This window comes from Microchirus variegatus, assembly GCF_963457635.1.
Source record: "Microchirus variegatus genome assembly, chromosome: 20".
Classification (NCBI taxonomy): Eukaryota; Metazoa; Chordata; class Actinopteri; order Pleuronectiformes; family Soleidae; genus Microchirus; species Microchirus variegatus.
The window spans coordinates 19,515,428-19,536,362 of NC_139821.1; the positions used below are offsets into that span (position 1 = coordinate 19,515,428).

At 40.8% G+C, this 20,935-nt stretch overlaps 3 protein-coding genes across 3 annotated transcripts; all 3 read right to left on the reverse strand.

The window, feature by feature from the left end:
• Positions 1-2,594: 2,594 nt before the first annotated feature.
• LOC310941729 (extracellular calcium-sensing receptor-like) lies at positions 2,595-6,698 on the reverse strand (the record flags this gene model as incomplete). The annotated part of the gene is made up of 11 exons (XM_083906941.1): positions 6,531-6,698; positions 6,273-6,407; positions 6,025-6,177; positions 5,752-5,952; positions 5,083-5,661; positions 4,863-4,993; positions 4,602-4,698; positions 4,312-4,435; positions 3,324-3,796; positions 3,134-3,214; positions 2,595-2,951 (listed from the first exon to the last, which is right to left on the reverse strand). Exons 1-11 carry the CDS (start codon positions 6,678-6,680, stop codon positions 2,595-2,597), a joined length of 2,481 nt encoding a protein of 826 aa, XP_083763067.1. The 5' UTR covers positions 6,681-6,698.
• A 917-nt stretch (positions 6,699-7,615) lies between these two features.
• On the reverse strand, positions 7,616-12,496 carry LOC310941728 (extracellular calcium-sensing receptor-like; the record flags this gene model as incomplete). The annotated part of the gene is made up of 8 exons (XM_083906940.1): positions 12,384-12,496; positions 11,887-12,181; positions 11,500-11,789; positions 10,922-11,217; positions 10,164-10,375; positions 9,842-10,063; positions 9,642-9,765; positions 7,616-8,520 (listed from the first exon to the last, which is right to left on the reverse strand). Exons 1-8 carry the CDS (start codon positions 12,488-12,490, stop codon positions 7,616-7,618), a joined length of 2,451 nt encoding a protein of 816 aa, XP_083763066.1. The 5' UTR covers positions 12,491-12,496.
• A 4,093-nt stretch (positions 12,497-16,589) lies between these two features.
• Positions 16,590-20,008, reverse strand: LOC310941724 (extracellular calcium-sensing receptor-like; the record flags this gene model as incomplete). Its single annotated transcript, XM_083906936.1, has 7 exons — positions 16,590-17,494; positions 17,766-17,889; positions 17,971-18,192; positions 18,292-18,503; positions 18,892-19,199; positions 19,360-19,649; positions 19,748-20,008. The coding sequence occupies 7 exons, from the start codon at positions 20,006-20,008 to the stop codon at positions 16,590-16,592; spliced, it is 2,322 nt and encodes a 773-aa protein (XP_083763062.1).
• Between the last annotated feature and the right edge of the window lie 927 nt (positions 20,009-20,935).

The following is a 20,935-nucleotide window of genomic DNA, read 5'->3' on the forward strand; positions in this document are numbered from 1 at the left end:
TGGAAGAAACAGGAAGGTGAAATGAGGTCCAAAAAAGCAGCCACAGAGCAGCCGCCATCAGGGCTGAATGCTGAGTCCATATTGATGCCATAAAGACTGTCAGTGAATGTGCATGGGTGTTTGTGTGTGGGTGTAATGGGGACAGTGATTCTCCACCACAGTCTCTGAAAGTGTAATGGTGTGGATTATATAAAACTGTATTCCTTAGGACTTAATTTCATTGGTGATTTAAATTGTGATGTCACAAATACAGTAAACGGCAGATGTGGCATGTTTTTGTTGGTCTGTTTACCTTTGATGGTCACTTGTTTGTTTTTGTATGTCAGTTGATGTTTATCTTTGCTGGTCTGTTCATCTGGACAGATAAACCACATATACAAAGTAAGAGTACAAACTGATGTCTCCAGATGTTTTTTAATTGTAATATGGTACAACCCTCATATTTGTGTTCTATTTTATACATATGAAAAACAAATATCACATTTCATGCTGTTTATTTCCACCAATACATCTTCGCTCGGCTTTATTTGTCCATCCAGCCATCCATTACCTCCTGCTTTATCCTCCAACAGAGGGTCATGGGTAGTGCTTTGCCTATCTCAGCTGACATGGGGCAATAGGCGGGGTACACCCTGGACAGTTCGCCAGTCCATCACAGGGCCGGCGAAGGAAGCCGTTCGTGGCAGCTCTTGAAGGTTGAAATCAAGAAGAACCCATTATTAATTAATTTGTCCCTTCAATTGAACAGCAGCGTAACTTCCTTGTTGTACTGTTTGAATGGTGGGTGGCACCAAGTGCTCAGCCTCGCTAAGGGTCATGGCGGTGGTTGGCCAATGTCAGCTGACATTCAGTTAAAATAAATAAAACATTCATACTATACATACTTTCAAACTCTCAGGTCAAAACGTTTACATTAGAAAAGAAAGAAAGATGTCAACAACAAATCTATCAATCACACCAAATATCTAATCACAGCGCTATCTGAGCCAGCGGATAATTTCAACAGGACAGGCCGAGGCCGCTGCTCTGTGGCGGAGCGTCCGCTGAGGCGGAGCTGATCATTTCCTACAAAGTCGCTGCCAAACTATAAATACATCACATCTTAATACACAAACCACATTTTTGAATTCCAAATGACTAATTTCTCACCTCAAATGTTCTTAAAACCACGTTCTTGGACACAGCAAAATATTTATTTCAAGTTTGCTGCTATGTTCTGGCGAAAATGCATTCTGGGATACATGACTTTCTCCACCCAAACTCGTGCTACTTCGGGCAAACCCTAACCCTAACCAAAACGATTGTCCTGTATCCTGTATCCACGCTCAATTGTTCTTCCGTCATTGTTGAACTACCCGGATGTCATGAATGAACTGAATGCAAGCAGTGTCAATGGATGAGGTGGGAAGGCCTGGAGAGGCGAAAACTCAGCTGTTGGCAGCTCTAGGAAATGGAGGCAAGCAACTTCAGCTTCATCATCAGAGCTACCAATGATGTGCTCCCATCTACAAAAAACCTCCACGTATGGTATGATGAGGACCAACATGTGCCCTCTGCCCAACTTCAGCGACTCTCAAACACATCTTGACCAGTTGTAAGATCAGCCTCACACAAGGCCGCTACACCTGGAGGCACAACCAGGTCCTCAGGAGTCTGGCAGCACCTCTTGAGAGCAAGAGGAATACCACCAATTCCTTCACAGCACCAACATTCACCTGAGAGGTACAGAGAAAGCCCAACCATCCTCCTACCAACAAGAAGCTGGACAGCCAGACACCTAATATTTCCACCTCAGATTGCAGGCACCATCCTTAGGCCAGACATGGTACTCTGGTTCCCTTCACTGAAAGAAGAAACTGCACTACACAGAACTGGCAGCAGACGCGCAACAACGAGGATGGAAGGTGAAAGTCTATGTGGTTTAAGTGGGATACAGAGGTTTTGTGGCTTCTTCAACCATCAGGCTGCTAAAAGACCTCAATATCCATGGACAAACTCTGTGGCCGAAGAAGCAGCCAGTGAATATGGGTCAAGCAGAAGGATCCTTGCTGGGTCCAAAGAACAGTAGGACCTGGTCACTGGAGAGTGTCTCTTTTTTGTGGAACCAAGTTACATTTCTCTTTTCAAATTTTGGATCAAAATAATAATCAACAAGGAAGGAGAACCTCTGCACCTTAATAAAGCTCCCATTTCAAATATTTTTTACTGACAACAGAGCCATTTAATTTACAACACATCAGATAAATGATGTGGTTCCTTGACAGCACATGATTTCAATGAATCCCTCAGCCATGTTTTCAGGTCTTTTCCCATAGAATTGATTCCAACCATTTAAGTTCTCATGTATTGTAGAACTCAATATTTTCTGAAGTTTTTTGGTGCCTATTCAACAAAGCATGCGTCTACTTTTTAATGCAAAAACATAAAGATTAGTGTCCTATTTATGCAAGGCTTCAAAAAGGTTTTTTTCCCAAATAACCATGGATATTGCGAATAAATAAAATGATATGAGTCCAATAATATGAAGACATGAAGTGCAACTTGCAGTCTGGTCTGGTAAAGCATTAAATACAAAAATACCAAAAATACTTAGTTCATCTGGTATATTTTCCAGTCACAACTTTCTTATTATTTCTGTCAGGTCGTAGTAAAATAATATAACATTTGGGGACAAAAATACACAGTAATAGTCCAAAACTGGAAGCTAATATAGCAAATATTTCTACAGCCACAGTAAATTTCCCAGGAGAGCTAACATATGCTGGTATGAAAGTAATCCACACAGTCCAGAAAATCAGCATGCTAAATGTGATTAGCTTAGCCTCATTGAATGCATCAGGTAACTTGCGACCGAGGAATGCCAGGAGGAGGCAGAGGAAAGCCAGGAGTCCAATGTAGCTCAGGACCAGGTAAAATCCAGGAGGCCATGTCTCTTTACACTCTATAACAATCTGGTTGTGTAAAAAAAAAAGAAAAAGAAAAATAGCATCAATAGTAATGCAACAGAATTTTAATGAGAGTTTTAATATAATAGTTTTCTTTGATGATAATACACGATAAAGAACCAATTTGTGATTTACATTTTTCATAGTACAAAAAAAAATATTATGAAGTAATAGCACATCATTCTTACTTTTCCAGTTGAGGCCTGATAGTTTGTGTTCCTGAAAGGGAAAGGAGGTTCCCCCAACAACCAACCAGCACAGAGACAAATCTGAGAGAAAACAGTAAGATAGGAAATAATAATCATAAAAAATATATATATATAAAAGTTCTAAAATCTTCCAAACTTGAGGATGAACTTAGTTTACAAACTTTCTCACCTGAGGAGCTGTAGTGCAGAGGATTAGTGCTCTCTGTTGAGAGGGCCCAAACAGCTTAATAACCCTGGAACCAGGTACTCTTGCCTGGAAGGCCAAGAGAACAACAATGGTCTTTACAAGGAGGCAAGACAGGCAGACGACAAAGCTGAGCCCAAACGCTGCCTGCCGGAGCCTGCATGACCACACAGATGGCTGACCAATGAACACCAGGGAACACAAGAAGCACAACTGCAGTGAGACAAGGAGCAAGAAACTTATCTCTGAATTGTTGGCCTTGACAATGGGTGTGGAGCGGAACCGGTGAAAGACGGTGGTGATGATGGTTGTCAGGACTACACCCAGCAGAATGAGTAAGAGCAGGATGACGCCCATGGTGTCGGAAAAGGACAGGAACTCTTCAACCCCGGCAATGCATTTCACCTTGTCTTTGTCTGACCAGTGAAACTCTGGACATTTGGTGCACTCACTGGAACCTTCAAGGGACATTTAGAAACACACACACATACTGCTGTGTTTGCAGACACAACTACCACACAATAATTGTTTGAATCCACACAAAATCTCATGATTCAGCTTCAACTGAAATAATGCTTTGTAAACATTGTAACAAAGCTGTTGATACAACGTATGTTGTGATGTGACTCTATACAAGTACATTTTGTTTTAATCCCTTCCACCAAAACAATACAAACAGCTTGTATACGTTTGGAGAAAAAACTGAGACATCATTGATAGGTTTCCACTCCGTAACAACAGTGGTAACATCATTGGCATTGCATTTTGAAGGTCAGTGTTTAATGATACAATTTGCAAAAGTGTGGTTTAGAATGTTATTTGAGTGAAAACAGTGGGATTATACTAAATTCAGCAGTTTGAAGTCATGCTGATCCACATACTTCGTGTTTTGTTTTTTTTAGAGCAGAGTCCATTTCAGTTTTTGTGTAAAATTCATATTTCACAGTGTATATGGATGAAGAACATTCAGCACCTGTCTTGTTACTGATCTCTCCATCAGCACAGGGAAGACAATCAAAGCAGCAGTGAGGCTCTCTTTGTCGTCTGGCCTTTCGACTGCCAGCAGGACATGGAGCACTACACTGAGACACTGGCACCTGTGGAATAACAAGAATTTCAAATCAAGTTTTATTTCTGATGAGATGCTTATTCAAACTATTGACATAAAACAAATATTACCATGCTAATTATGTAGCTCAGAAACAAAGAATTTTGCAATGTTTAAAGCAGACATTTGGGAAATGTATGTATATGTTTGTGTACCTGTGACTGCCCTCTTGTCCATACAATGGCACTCTGCTCCATGTGCAACTCTTGTCCAAGTGGAGCTGATCCATCAAAGCTCCCAACTTTGACAAACCTGGATAGAAAAGTTTGTAAAAAAAATAAAATAATCACTGAAACCGAATAGTAGCTGTGATACAAAAACACTGAAGGGCCTACAACAGACATAAAGACAGGTTCATAATCATGGTTACATGTACACACAGTTGTTTTTCTGTTTCTTTCAGTGTAATATTTTACCTAATGTCACCGTTGCTGTCCTTCTGCCAGTTAATGATGTCATACAGAGGGACTGGCTCTCCACTGGAGTCAAAATATACTTTCTCCTCAAACTGGTCGGTAAAATTTACAGTTTTCAAATGATGCAGCAGCTGAATGTAAGAAGGAAGACAAAAAATACTGAATGACAAGCATAAAAAGTCACATAGACACACATGATGTTGGTTAATGTTTAAGTTACCTCTGTGGAAGTAAATGGTATGTCTTTATCACACTCCCCTGTAAGCCCTGTAGAATCACAGTTGAGCAAAGTGTGCAGAGCGTGGGCTATAGCATACACAGCTTTGTACACATTGTAGGATATTCTGACCTGAGATACATCAGTGTAACTGCTGTTTGTTTTGCGCAGATCCTCTGCACCTGTGCATACAGGCTTCTTATCAGCCAGCATTTTTAATGTGAGCTTTTGTTCAACAGTTCGCACAACCAAGTTGTGTAAAGAGTCTGATTCGTCACCAAAAGCATCTGATCCCATCTCATTATTTACAGCACCTGCTGCATCAGTTTCAGATCTGTTTCTGAACTGTAATCTACAGCCAAACAGGTCTTCCCAAAACATGTTCACAAATTCCATCCCTGGTTCAGGGGATGGCTGGACATTCAGCAGGAATTCTTTCAAGGTGGGGATTCTGACACCAGGAAAGGAGAAGCCCAATGTGCCCTCTAGGAGAGGGTGGAAGCTGAGTGAGGTCAGCACACTAGCAGTCACCCAGGCTTCACTAGCTACCCACTGGATACCTGTCACATTTCTTTTAGCCAGCTGTGAGGGCATGTGTAGAAATATGATTATCATACCTTACTGCATGAAAGATTCTTGACATGAGTGACCACACAATGCATGATAGTTCACCTCTGAAAACAGTTCCAGTAGCTGACCCTCTGTGGCGAAGACCACGACAACCTGTGCATTTGAACTCTGCAGCCTGCCTGCCATTATTTGTATCTCAGCCTCTGTGGGTGACTTGCTGATCGTTAGATGAAATGCCACACATCCACCTCGCTGCCTAAACTGGTTAGAGAAAGCTTGGATTCCATAGTGACTGTAGTCATCCTTGTAAACAAACATAAATACTTTGTAACTCATTGGTACATTTTACTTACAAACGCAAAGTCATTTTCTCACCGTGGTCCCTATTGTTCCCACCCAGAGCCATTCTAAGGATGTTACCAGTTGTACAAGGCCTCTTACTTGGAAGAGATCACTTGGAACAGTCCGCAAGAAGGATGGGTACAGTTTCTTGTCAGTAAGGCAAGTACAAGTGGCAAAGTAACTCACCTATATGTAAGAAACAAAACATTACTGTGCTTTTTAAAAAAAAATCAGTTTTGTGATCTGAAAAACTGTGATTTGCCTTTTTATACTTTTCTCACCAGTGGGATGTTGAATGGGCCGAGAGTGTGAGCAACAGCTCTTGTAGGGGAAGAGGATGCAAGGCCGATCACTGCAGACACAGGAGACCCAGATAAACACAAAGTCTCTGATTGTTTACTGTAATCCATTTTCTCCTCTGTCATGTTCTTTTCTTTATTGTCGTGCAGCACTGTGTTTTCATCCCGTTTACCACCAATGTCCTTTGACATATTAAATCTGTTTCCAGTTTTTGCAGTTTGTTTCACTTTTGTTGTCACAACTTTGACATGGCTGATTAAAGGGAACAGAGCTTGCATGCTGGTGTGGACATGGTCACAGCTGTCCATGATCCTGAAACCAAGTGTGACACCTGGTAACAGACTTGAATCGCGATTAATTTCTTCCACTGCAAACACCATGGTCATCATCCAGCGAAAGGCTCTGTGGTCAAAACTGCAGAACATTGAACACAGCTGAATTCATTCTTGGTATTTCATGAGACAGAAAACAGTACAATATAATGTGTAAGCACAGGCAACGTAAGAGAAAATATTAACTGTAAAAGTTTATGATTTTCACGATGATCAAACTCACCCACTGCAGTGTGTGAGGTGTGGTTTGGTAGAGTAGCTGTGTTGTGGCTTAGGTGCCACATAATGCAGAGGAAAAAAACCACCAATCACAATGTCTCCTTTTGACTGCATGGCCAAAGACTCTGTTTCTACAAGATTTACACACTGATGTGAAATAGAATCCCAACCACCTTGTCTTTGTTTCCTCCAAACATTTAATCTGTCACTTGTAGCCTCCTGTTCCTTTATTGCATCCCGCTCCAAATGTTCAGGAAGACTGGAAGAAACAGGAAGGTGAAATGAGATCCAAAAAAGCAGCCACAGAGCAGCCGTAATCAGGACTGAATGCTGAGTCCATATTGATGCCATAAAGACTGTCAGTGAATGTGCGTGGGTGTTTGTGTGTGGGTGTAATGGGGACAGTGATCCTCCACCACAGTCTCTGAAAGTGTAATGGTGTGGATTATATAAAACGTTATTCCTCTAGACTTAATTTCATTGGTGATTTGAATTGTGATGTCACAAATACGGTAAACGGCAGATGTGGCATGTTTTTGTTGGTCTGCCTTTGATGGTCACTTGTTTGTTTGCCATTGTGAGTCTATTCATTTGGACAGATAAACTAAAGTGACAATAAAAACAGATGTTATCAGATGTTTTTTTTAATTGTAATATGGTACGACCCTCATATTTGTGTGGTGTTTTATACAATTAAAAGGAAATCTCACATTTTGTGTTTATTTCCACCAACACGTCTGGCTTTATTTGTAAATTTTGTACAAATTAGGACACTAGGATTGGTTTTTGTTCATTAATTGTTTCTTGGTATTCTTCTCTGGCCGAAACAATATAATGAAACACTTTGGAGCAAAAATACACAGAAATAGTCCAAAACTGGAGGCCAGGATGGCAAAAATCTCCACAGCCACAGTAAATTTACCAGGTGAGCTGACGTAAGCTGGGATAAATGTGATCCAGACTGCACAGAATATCAACATGCTGAAGGTGATAAGCTTGGCTTCATTAAAATTGTCAGGTAGTTTTCGAGCCAGGACAGCTAACACAAAACAAAAGACGGCCAAAAGACCAATGTACCCAAGAACTGCCCAGAACCCAAGAGCTGAACCTAAAGCACACTCCAGGATAATCTTCTCTTTGTATGTGGTTAGGTTTTTTAGTGGAAAGGGGGGGCTAAGAGCCAACCAGATAGTACATATTAAAACTTGAATAAATGTGAAGGACACTACTGTCATTCTTTGCTGTAGAGGACCAAACCACTTCATGACATTACTACCAGGAAGTGTAGCTTTGAAGGCCATTAACACCACCATAGTTTTCCCAAGAACACAGGAGATACACAGGACAAAGGTGATTCCAAATGCTGTGTGACGCAGCATACAGGACCACTCAGAGGGTGTTCCCATAAATGTTAATGAACATAAGAAACACAGAGCCAGTGAGAAGAGCAGTAGGAAGCTCAGTTCAGAGTTATTAGCCCTGACAATGGGGGAAGTCCTGTGGCGAAAGAACACTGCCGCTGTAATAATGGCCAGACAGGCACCACCAACTGAGAATGTCGCCAGGATGATTCCAAGGACCTCGTTGAAGGAAAGAAACTCTACTGGTTTTGGGAAACATGTGCTTCTTTCTGCATTAGACCAGAACTCTCCCGGGCAAGAGAAGCAGTCTGATGAATCTGGTAAATGGAAATGGAAGTTCAGATGGCTAATCAGAATTCTTCAGAAAGTCAGATATGTTAAAGGTGCATTATGTAATAAATTTAAAGCAACTGGCCATAAAATCCTCCTAATATGTCACAGAGGACCAGGAATAATGTTCATATAACAAACTGAACTCACCAACAAAACTAGTAAAAAAAAACATTTGCATTAAAAAAAATATTATCCGAAAGTTTGTTTATGCTTTGGCATGATGCGCCATCTACCGCTGTCTACCAGTCATAGCAGTCAGAGTCTCAGCGGTTGAGCAGCCATGTGTTGCCAGTTACATAGCTACAATTGAAATAAATTGAAAGGAAACCTAAAAGACCTCGGAAGAATTTCAAAAACGCCAAGAAAGCCGTTCCCGGTGGGTGGTTGCCATACCCACTTCGGTACGGCGGGGGTTGTGGCTCCGGGCAGAACCTGTCCGCGGCAGCCAAATAATGGCAGGCAGGCTGCAGAGTTCAAATGCACAGGTTGTCGTGGTCTTCGCCACAGAGGGTCAGCTACTGGAACTGTTTTCAGAGGTGAACCATCATGCATAGTGTGGTCACTCATGTCAAGAATCTTTCATGCAGTAAGAGGCAAAAATTAAGGACAGTTCTGTCAAATATCATGCATAAAGTTATTCCATCCCTAGTCAACAGCTAATGTTACCATAATTTATTATACATCTAGATCTTTACTGAGAGAACAGAATTGTGTGTCTTAAAGCCACTCATTTATGGTAAAACGCTCGTTCCTCACTCGTTGCTGACGGAGTTACATGTCAACCGCTCTGGCAACCTTGACTCTGGAAGGGAGGGGTGGAGTGGGAAGCGGATACGACTCGCTGCAGTGTTTTGATTTTGAGTGTAGTAACCGTTTTTGGCCACATTGTTACATATAGCACCTTTAAGGTAGACTGTCCACACTGCTAATTGTCGGGGGGATCAAATCTGATTTGTCTGTCCAAACATGATTAATGTCTGCACAAGTCGCATTGGTAAGGTGTAGCCGTATCCACATTTGTGATCCAACTTTCAAACACAACTCGACATGCATTCAGAATTGTCTGAACAAGGCCAAAGACTTAAAGCACATCTCATCTCTGTACCTGTAGAATTGCTGACCTCTCCCTCAGGACATGGAACACAATCATAACAGCAGATGGGTTTCCCTTTCTGTAGGACTTTACGAGTTCCTGGAGGACAACTGTCAGTACACACTGATGATGGCACCTGCCACAGAGATACAAACAAACTCACACACAGATCTGCCCTCACTGCATAGGTGATAGATGTTATTGCTCCTCACTTGTGTGGTTCCCCCCACCCAGGTGAGGTTTCTGTTGATGCTGAATTCCTGACCAACTGGCAGTGATGCATTGTAATGCCCCACTGTCACCAACTCAACACTGCCACTCTGACTCTTTTGCCAGTTGACCAAGTCATATGTGGCCACAGGATCCCCATTGGCATCAAATGATACTTCATAACCATTTTGAGAAAAATTTACTTTTTTCAGCTGAGTCAAAACCTGCGAGATTACAGTTGGATAAAGGAGGTAAAATGTGTAAAATTAAACTAATGTGTTCATCTTATAAAAGAAAAGCATCATTTGCAACATTATCACTGACCTGTGTGGAGCCTATTTTGGTAAATCTGTCGCACTGAGCTGTAGAATTTGTTTTCTGACACACTGAGTTGTTAATGGCATGTGCTATCGCATAGACGGCCTTGTACACCATGTTAGTGATTCGAAGCTGAGACGTGTCAGTGTACGGGCTCTGGAGAGTCTGAATGTTTTCAGTTCCATCACACTGACTCTTCTCACTGCTGACACTTGACTCTAAAAACACAGCAACATGAAACATGTTTTTTTAAGCCATGATGACAACATTGCTTTATCATTAAGACTGTATTTCTATTTAACCTAGTGTTCTAAAAATATCCTGAATTCTGAAGACTTTTCTGTGATGACATGCTACTTTATTTGGTTCTTTTTCATATATTTTAAACCTTATTTCCCAAATCAGTACCAAATTGCACTTGTTATTCTTTCACTAAACATGAGCTGATATGACCCAGTTAATTGTGTTCTGAATACACGTCTGTCATTGTTTCCCTTCATATAAGTACATGCATTTTTTTTTTTTTATTAAAATTGGTGGCCAAAGTTTTTTGGACTACTTTGGTGAAATTAAGTTTCTTTTGTCAAGACAGTGGTGATACATTTCTTAGATTGAGTAGAGAGAAATAATTTGCAGTCTTCACTCCCATTCCAATAACTTGACATGTATATTAAAAATAATCTGGAGTTTGATATAAAAGAAGTATAATTACTAAAATACATCATAACCAGGAGGATCCGACTGTTAGTCACCTCTGTATTTACTTCTGCCCAGCCTGCAATTGAACTCATTCTCCCAGAATTCTGTCAGCACTGGAGAAGCAGCCACTTTATTGGGCGGCAGATCCATCAGGAAGTCTCTCAGACCAGGGATGACAGATTTCTTGATGCCGACCCCAATGGCTCCGGCAAAGAAAGTGAACCTCAGCATGTCTGGGTCAGTTACCCAGGCCTCACTGCCTACCCACTGACGAGGAGGCAAATGTTCCTGCGACATCTCTTCAAACAGGATCCTCATGTCTCCAGGGGCTGCAAAGGCCACAATAACCATAGCTGTTGACCTGGAAAGACAATAATGACAATTTATTAATGTACATATCATAATAAAAGTTATGTCAGTTTTATGTGATTTATTATTATTTAATGGATGTGTTTTGGTGTGATGAACATGGAGCATTTATTAAACATTAGCGAAAAAGCAAAAACAAATGAAAGCAACCATCATATATCTACATTTATAATATAGATATAGATTTAGATATAGAAACATTTATATGCATGTTAATGTTTGGTTTTCTTTGTGGTTTTGTGCAGACAGCTTCAGTACAAGAAATAGAAGAAACCTGCGAATAACATCAGCCACTTTCTGGATCTTGCTAAGTGGGTGGGTCCGATAGAATGATTCAGAATATTCAACACAGATTCCCTCTTTGTGCGCTGCTTCCAAGAAAGACGCCATGCCATTATTGCCATAGTCAGAATCTGAGTGGACAGCACCTATCCACGTCCAGCCAAAGTGTTTCACCATCTTAGCCAGTGCTTTTGCCTGATATTGGTCACTGGGAATTGTTCTGAAGAAGCTTGGGTACTGCTGCTTATTGGACAAGCAGGCGCAAGTAGCAAAGTGGCTCACCTACAGCAAAACAAAATTGTGCAATTATTTAAAATTAATAAAATAAATACATTAATATTTTTTAACAAAGATTTTACCACACAATCCATGTATTTACTTGAGGAATATTAAAGGGCCCAAAGACGCGCGACATGCTGATGGATGGTGTGGAACCAGACTCACCAACGATGGCTATAACTTTACCAGATTGTGAGCAGTGGTCACTGGTGTTAACCTCCAGGTCCACACCGTTAGAAAGCTGGAATGCCAAATGCACTGCCATGGGCACAGCAGCACATGAGTCATATATCTGGTAACCAAGCCTGATGCCTGGCAGGAGATCTGTGTTGTTGTTGATCTCATCGATAGCAAAGACCATTGAGCGAGAGAATCGCAATTCACGGGAGTCCATACTGCACAAAAACATTTGTCACTGGTTGAAATTATTGTTATATCACAGTTTACACAGAAAACATACCATTAATAAAAGCAATTATTTGTCATTCAGAATTCATAGAAGTTTTCTCCAAGATTATAATCAGTCAAATACAACTTAAGTATTCTTTTTCAAGCACATGAAACAAACATTTCTCCCCCCCACTCCCTCTTACTGACCTCCCTGTGCACCTCAGTGGCTCAGGTGTAGAGGTGTAGTTATGCTTCACTGTGTGCAGGGAGTAGTGTATGGAGAAAACGCCACCAATAATATAGTCACCGTCCATAGAGAAAGCAGGTAGATGAGGTTTGCCCAGCAGTTTACATTTCACAGTACTGATCCCGGCACCAGACCTGGGCTTTGTGAGCCCAGACCTTTGTTTCAGACCAACCTGAGAACCATTGAAGACAAGAGCTGAATTCAGTTCAAACAAACCCAGAGCTAATCTCAGGCCAATAAAGAGAGCGGAGATCTCCATCACCCAAGTGTCTGCATGGAGAAGTGTGTTATCACTGCTTTATATAGCTTTTCAAACATGAGATTCCCTCCCACTCTCCATCAGCTATTTGTTCATCTGAGAGACAAGGTCTTTACTCAGTGGTCGTTGATGACTTCTTTTAATATTTTTCTTCTTTAGTATTTTGTACACGTAGAAGCACAAACCTCAACGATTGATTTGTAACCAAATAGGGAAAGTAAAGAGCCAAAATAAAGATTTGTATTTTTTATTCAATGAAAAGTGAATTCCATCGAGTAGACAAGCTTATGGCCACTTCACATCTGTGAATAACTAGAAGTAAGGTTGTGGGTTAAATTTCTCACACTGCTAGTCTATATGTGTCCTTGAGCTTTAACCCCATATTTAGGCGTGTGGATGGCAAAATTGTGCCAGGAAACCAGGAACAAGTCTACCGCGGGGCATTTTGAGTAATTTACAGATTCTGAAAGTGTGATTTATAAGCTTTCCAATAATGTCTAACACATGGAAATCTATTATATTTTAATAAGATATGGCCATTGCACTCCTCAAACTGGTTTAGGGAGAATTTTAGCCTCAAAGATGTACAGCTTCTGGGAGTCAAGTGACAGAATCATCATATTTACCATAGTCCAACCCCCTTCCAGTGTAGCTGTCAGTGACATCTGATATATGTTAGCCCACAGGACATGTCGTCATCTCAGAATTAACTACTGTACGTATGTTTGCCTCAAGGTGTTGAATTATTCTCATGACCTGTCGCTCTCTTTTGGACCCGAAAAAAATCCATCCTTTTGTTGTACATAAGCTTGGGAAAAAATTTGCGGCTGCATGTTGCAACTTCTTCTTCCATAGCATTTCCATAGCATAGCAGATGTGAGATTCGTGTCAGCATTATCAGAAGCATCTGTAATCGTTAAGATGTACAGACAAAGATGTTCACTGTAACAGCCTGGATTTAGTTCTTCTGTTTTTCCTTGTCTTTCTTCATTTAATGGAGAAAACGCATCCATCTTCTTGAAGTAGAAGCAGCTGTAACAGTAACGAGCCTCCACATGAGTGGCTGCATATAAAGTAGCCATGTGTTTCCTCAGTGACACTTAGGTGATTGACCGAAAAAACAACAAAAGCACTGGAATGTGCTATCACCACACCCAACTTGGAATTGGTTCACAGCGATCAAACAGCCCAAATTCAAACATACAGTTTATGGTTTTAAGACCCCCAATACTCTGATTTGAAGCACGCAGTTGCTTTTTTTCTAATTTCAACTTGCATATTCTGTAAAAAAAAAAAAAATATATATATTTTTTAGAAAAATCGTTTTTTCATTGTTTCCTCGACTTGTGCTGGACCGACTTGTTGCTAGTTCTCTTGTGGCTGGTTTCTTGTGGTGTAAAGCAGCTCATCAAGACTAGAAAAGGTCTATATAAATACAGACGATTACCAACTCTTCTTTTTCTCAACTTCAACTCAACTCAACTTTATTTATAGAGCACTTTAGGCAGCTATAGCTGGGACCAAGTGCTTAACAATACAATAAATAAAAACATAGGAGACAAAATAAAAACAAAAAAACAATTAAAAAATATATATATTAAAACAATAAAACTACAAAACAATAACAATGTTTAAACAATAAAGAACAATACAACTATAAAACAATAAAAATGTTTAAACAATGAAAACAATAAAACACTAAAACAAGAGCAGTGTCTCGTGCTGAGTTAAACAAAGAAGAATAAAAATAGGTTTTAAGATTAGTTTTAAAAATGGACAGTGAGGGGGCCTGTCTAATATGGAGCGGGAGGGCGTTCCAAAGTTTGGGACTGGTTATGGAGAAAGCTCTTTCCCCTCTGAGCTTCCGTTTAGACCGCGGTACCTCCAGGAGCAGCTGGTCAGCTGACCTGAGGCACCGAGCAGGAGCGTAGGGATGGAGAAGCTCAGAGAGGTAAGGCTGGGGAAGACCATTTAAAGATTTAAAAACAAATAAAATAATCTTAAAATGGACTCTAAAATGCACAGGCAGCCAGTGAAGGGAGGCCAAAATTGGAGTAATGTGTTCCCTCTTACGTGCTCCAGTTAAGAGGCGAGCAGCAACTGGGCCAACTGGACCAACTGGAGACGTGAGAGGGGGGACTGGCTGACTCCAAGATAAAGAGTATTACAGTAATCCAGCCGAGAACAAAGGCATGGATTACTGTTTCAAAGTGCTTATGTGAAAGAAAGGGCCTCACCTTTGCCAGCTGCCTGAGGTGGAAGAAGCTGGACTTTACTGTTGCCCCAATTTGCTGGTCCAATTTAAAATCACTGTCCATAATAAAACCTAAGTTTGTGACTGACGGCTTCGCATACGGTGCCAAAGGGCCCAAAACAGCGGGGGGCCCATATGACAGCGGAGCAGAGCGAGACTCAGAGCCACAGAGGCGTACACACATAGATCTTCCCTGAAGATACGATCTAAACCAATTTAGGGCGCTACCACTAATTCCCACAAGGTGCTGCAAGTTTGACACTAAAATATTGTGGTCCACAGTATCAAATGCTGCAGTTAGGTCAAGCAGGACAAGGATCACAGAGTCTCCAGAGTCAACCGTCAGGAGGATGTCATTGAACACTCTCAGTAAAGCTGACTCCGTACTATGCCATGTTTTAAAGCCAGACTGGAAAATCTCCAGGATATCATGCTCATCCAGGAACGAATGTAACTGAGCGTGGACAACTTTTTCGAGGATTTTTGAAATAAAAGCTTGGAGATATTGTCTATAATTGGCTAGCATACCACGATCAAGGAGTGGGTTACAGAATACCACAGGGTATAGTAGTATGACCAGTACTTGTACCAACTTTTCAAACAACAGATAGATTCACAATATATTTCATTGTATACAACTGTGTTTGTATCTAGAGTTTTTAATATTTGTTAATCAAGCACTTGGTTCATTATCCCAGTGTTTTTCAATTTGATTTGCCTGTGTCACCAAAAAGTGTAGATCTGCAGTGTGTGTGTGTGTGTGGCAAGTGATGTCACTTTACATGCCAACTGTAGTGTTGTGTCCGTCATGAACTATTCGTTCGAAAGAACTGATCTTTTGAGTGAACGAACTGACTGGCATCACTTCATGAAGTGATTTGTTCCTTTCTTAGTTCAGTTGAGCTCAGCAGCGAGCGTGGCGGCCGGGAGTGGAACTGCCGCGTTCTGTGAATCACTTGTGAATTTAAACTGTACTTTTATATTAAAACTCGGGAGGGAGGAGGAGTCTGTCAGGGCAGACACGTGTAGTCACTCACTCACTGACCCGCGAATGTACTGACACAGAGAATTGGAGAACTGTGGCTGAGGGCGTGAATCGAGTTCGCGGACGTACTGACACACAGAACTGTGGCTCAGGGCGTGAATCCCGTTCGTGTAGTCACTCACTCACTGACCCACGAACGTACTGCACTCAGGGAGGATGTAGCAGGGCACTGGGCTCCTGCTAAGCACTGAACGATTCAGTGTACGAATCTTTTTAACAAATCATTTTAATGAAAGGATTCTAGGGATTCAGTACACTCAAATGAACTGCCGATCCCATCACTAGCCAACTGGCAATGCACTCAAACCCTTCCAACCGGATCACATGTGATTCAGCTGAAAAACCAAATAACATCATCAGGTCCAACATTCCCTAAAGAGTGTGCATAGCCTTAAGTGTGGTGTTTTATTTAAATTATTAAAACTGAACAGGATGTTGTTGTTCATTTCATTTATTTTTCATTTACAGTACCATGTTCCTTTTTTTTTATTATTTCAGAAAAAAAAATAAAAAGACATTTTGCAAAATGATCATGTGGAAAAGCTTTTAATATCAATATGCCAATGCTTTTGACTTTTATCGTTCACTATATCCTAACCTTAGATGTACTAGAGTTGGTTTTTGTTCATTAATTGTTTCTTGGTGTTCTTCTCTGGCTGGAACAATATGATGAAACACTTTGGAGCAAAAATACACAGAAACAGTCCAAAACTGGAGGCCAGGATGGCAAAAATCTCCACAGCCACAGTAAATTTACCAGGTGAACTGACATAAGCTGGGATAAATGTGATCCAGACAGCACAGAATATCAACATGCTGAAGGTGATGAGCTTGGCTTCATTAAAATTGTCAGGTAGTTTTCGAGCCAGGACAGCTAACACAAAACAAAAGATGGCCAATAGGCCAATGTACCCAAGAACTGCCCAGAACCCAAGAGCTGAACCTAAAGCACACTCCAGGATAATCTTCTCTTTGTATGTGGTCAGGTTTTTTAGTGGAAAGGGGGGGCTAAGAGCCAACCAGATAGTACATATTAAAACTTGAATAAATGTGAAGGACACTACTGTCATTCTTTGCTGTAGAGGACCAAACCATTTCATGACATTACTACCAGGAAGTGTAGCTTTGAAGGCCATTAACACCACCATAGTTTTCCCAAGAACACAGGAGATGCACAGGACAAAGGTGATTCCAAATGCTGTGTGACGCAGCATACAGGACCACTCAGAGGGTGTTCCCATAAATGTTAATGAACATAAGAAACACAGAGCCAGTGAGAAGAGCAGTAGGAAGCTCAGTTCAGAGTTATTAGCCCTGACAATGGGGGAAGTCCTGTGACGAAAGAACACGGCTGCTGTAATAATGGCCAGACAGGCACCACCAACTGAGAATGCAGCCAGGATGATTCCTAGGACCTCGTCGAAGGAAAGAAACTCTACTGGTTTTGGGAAACATGTGCTTCTTTCTGCATTAGACCAGAACTCCCTCGGGCAAGGGAAGCAGTCTGATGAATCTAGAAAAAAAGGCAGATCAGTATTCTTTCAAAATCAGATCTTTTAGTTTCCACTGTCCACACTGTTAATAGTAAGATCACATTTGTTTCATCTGTCCAGACATAATTAACTTGTCTGCACAGGTTATATTGGTAATGTTGTAGTGTACCTGCATTTGTGGTTCAATCACAACTCGACATGCATTCAGAATTGTCCTGTCCATCTGAACAAGGCCAAAGACTTAAAGCACAGTCATATTTTTGATGCTGCCTGTGAAATATCTCATTGTACCTGTAGAATTGCTGATCTCTCCCTCAGGACATGGAACACAATCATAGCAGCAGATGGGTTTCCCTTTCTGTAGGACTTTACGAGTTCCTGGAGGACAACTGTCAGTACACACTGATGATGGCACCTGTCACAGAGATACAGACAAACTCACATACAGATCTGCCCTCACTGCACAGCTGATAGACGTTAAATTATTGCTCCTCACTTGTGTGGTACCCCCCACCCAGGTGAGGATTCTGTTGATGCTGAATTCCTGGCCAACTGGCAGTGATGCATTGTAATGCCCCACTGTCACCAACTCAACACTGCCACTCTCACTCTTTTGCCAGTTGACCAGGTCATATGTGGCCACAGGATCCCCATTGGCATCAAATGACACTTCATAACCATTTTGAGAAAAACTGACTTTTTTCAGCTGAGTCAGAATCTGTGATATTACAGTGAGATGAGGGAAATAAAAAACAAAAATGTGAAGTTAAACAAATTACCCTCTTTTATAATTAAGCATCATAAGCAGCAGTATCACCTGTTTGGAGCCTATGTTGGTGAATCTGTCGCACTGAGCTGTAGAATTTGTTTTCTGACACACTGAGTTGTGAATGGCATGTGCTATTGCATAGACGGCCTTGTACACCATGTTAGTGATTCGAAGCTGAGACGTGTCAGTGTACGGGCTCTGGAGAGTCTGAATGTTTTCAGTTCCATCACACTGACTCTTCTCACTGCTGACACTTGACTCTAAAAACACAGCAACAAGCAACATGCTTTTTGTTAGCCATGACAACAGCATTATTATCACTTTTTTGTCCTTATTAATTATTTTTAATTAAATACTTTTAATTTTGTCTTTTAAGCCTTCAGTTAATTTATCTATATCAATATTGTCAACAATAAACATGAGCTGATATGACCTAGTTTATTGTGTTCAGAATACACACGTCTGTCATTGTTTCCCTTCATACAAGTACATGCACTTTTTTTTAAATTTAGCTTGGTGGCCAGAAGTCTGTCCATGTTTTTAGGACTGCAATCATGAAATTGTGCTTTTTTCCAAGACAATGGTGTTTAAAAATGTCTTTGATCGTCTACATATGTGTTGTTTTCGTACAAATAACTAGAGATTTACCTTTATACTTACTGCTGCCCAGCTTGCAGTTGAATTCTTTCTCCCAGAATTCAGTCAGCACTGGAGACACAGCCACTTTATCGGGCAGCAGATCCATCAGGAAGTCTCTCAGACCAGGGATGACAGATTTCTCAATTGCAAATCCCATGGTTCCTGCACAGAAAGTGAACCTTCGCATGTCTGTGTCAGTTACCCAGGCCTCACTGCCTATCCACTGACGAGGAGGCAAAGGTTTCTGTGACAATTCCTCAAACAGGATCCTCATATCTCCAGGGGATGCAAAAGCCACAATAACCATAGCTGTTGACCTGGAAATACAATGACAATTTATTAATGTACATATTATTCAAAAAATTAATTAGATATCAATTATGTGTGATTTACTATTACACACATGGATTTTAACAATTCATTATTGTTTTATGTTTTTGTGCAGACAGGAAAAAAAAACAACAATGATGTAAGAACCTGCGAATAACATCAGCCACTCTCTGGATCTTGCTATGTGGGTGGGTCCGATAGAATGATTCAGAATATTCAACACAGATTCCCTCTTTGTGCGCTGCTTCCAAGAAAGACGCCATGCCATTATTGCCATAGTCAGAATCTGAGTGGACAGCACCTATCCACGTCCAGCCAAAGTGTTTCACCATCTTAGCCAATGCTTTTGCCTGATATTGGTCACTGGGAATTGTTCTGAAGAAGCTTGGGTACTGCTGCTTATTGGACAAGCAGGCGCAAGTAGCAAAGTGGCTCACCTACAGCAAAACAAAATTGTGCAATTATTTAAAATTAATAAAATAAATACATTAATATTTTTTTATCAAAGATTTTACCACACAATCCATGTATTTACTTGAGGAATATTAAAGGGCCCAAAGACGCGCGACATGCTGATGGATGGTGTGGAACCAGACTCACCAACGATGGCTATAACTTTACCATATTGTGAGCAGTGGTCACTGGTGTTAACCTCCAGGTCCACACCGTTAGAAAGCTGGAATGCCAAATGCACTGCCATGGGCACAGCAGCACATGCGTCATATATCTGGTAACCGAGCCTGATGCCTGGCAGGAGATCTGTGCTGTTGTTGATCTCATCGATAGCAAAGACCATTGATCGAGAGAATTGCAATTCACGAGAGTTGATACTGCATTATCACAGTTTACACAGAAAACACACCATTAACAACAGCAATTTATTGTCATTCAGAAATCCCATTCTATATAAAAAGCATCATGACATAACATCATCACAAATTGCAATATATGAGTAATTTAGAAAAGAAAAAGAAATGAAAAAAGATTCAATAGGCTGTGTTAAATAATGTTTGTTACTGTAGAGCTACACTTCTCTCTCTGGGAATGTGTTCCAAATTATGTGCAGATCAATAATTTGATGCTGCTTTCAGTAATGTTTTGAGTATAATTTAGTTACATGATTTCAAGCACATGAAATAAACATTTCTCTCCCCACACAGCCTGTCCTGCTTTAACCCCCCGCTTCTCCCTCTTACTGACCTCCCAGTGCAACTCAGTGGCTCAGGTGTAGAGGTGTAGTTATGCTTCACTGTTTGCATGGAGTAGTGTATGGAAAAAACACCACCAATAATATAGTCACCGTCCATAGAGAAAGCAGGTAGATGAGGTTTGCCCAGCAGTTTACATTTCACAGTACTGATCCCGACACCAGATTGGGACTCTGTGATCCCAGACCTTTCTTTCAGAACAACCTGAGAACCATTGAAAACAAGAGCTGAGTTCAGTTCAAAAAAACCCAGAGCTAATCTCAGGCCAATACAGAGAGCGGAGATCGCCATCACCCAAGTGATGTGTCAAGTGTCTGCATGTAGAAATGTCTTATCACTGTTCTATATAACTTTAAACTATAGATTCCCTCCCACTCTACGTCAGCTATTTGTTCATCAGACAGACAAGACTTTTACTCAGTGGTCTTTTAATTATTTTTCTTTTTAGTTCTTTGTACACGTAAAAGCACAAACCTCAACAATTGATTTTCAACCAATAGGAAAAATAAACCAAA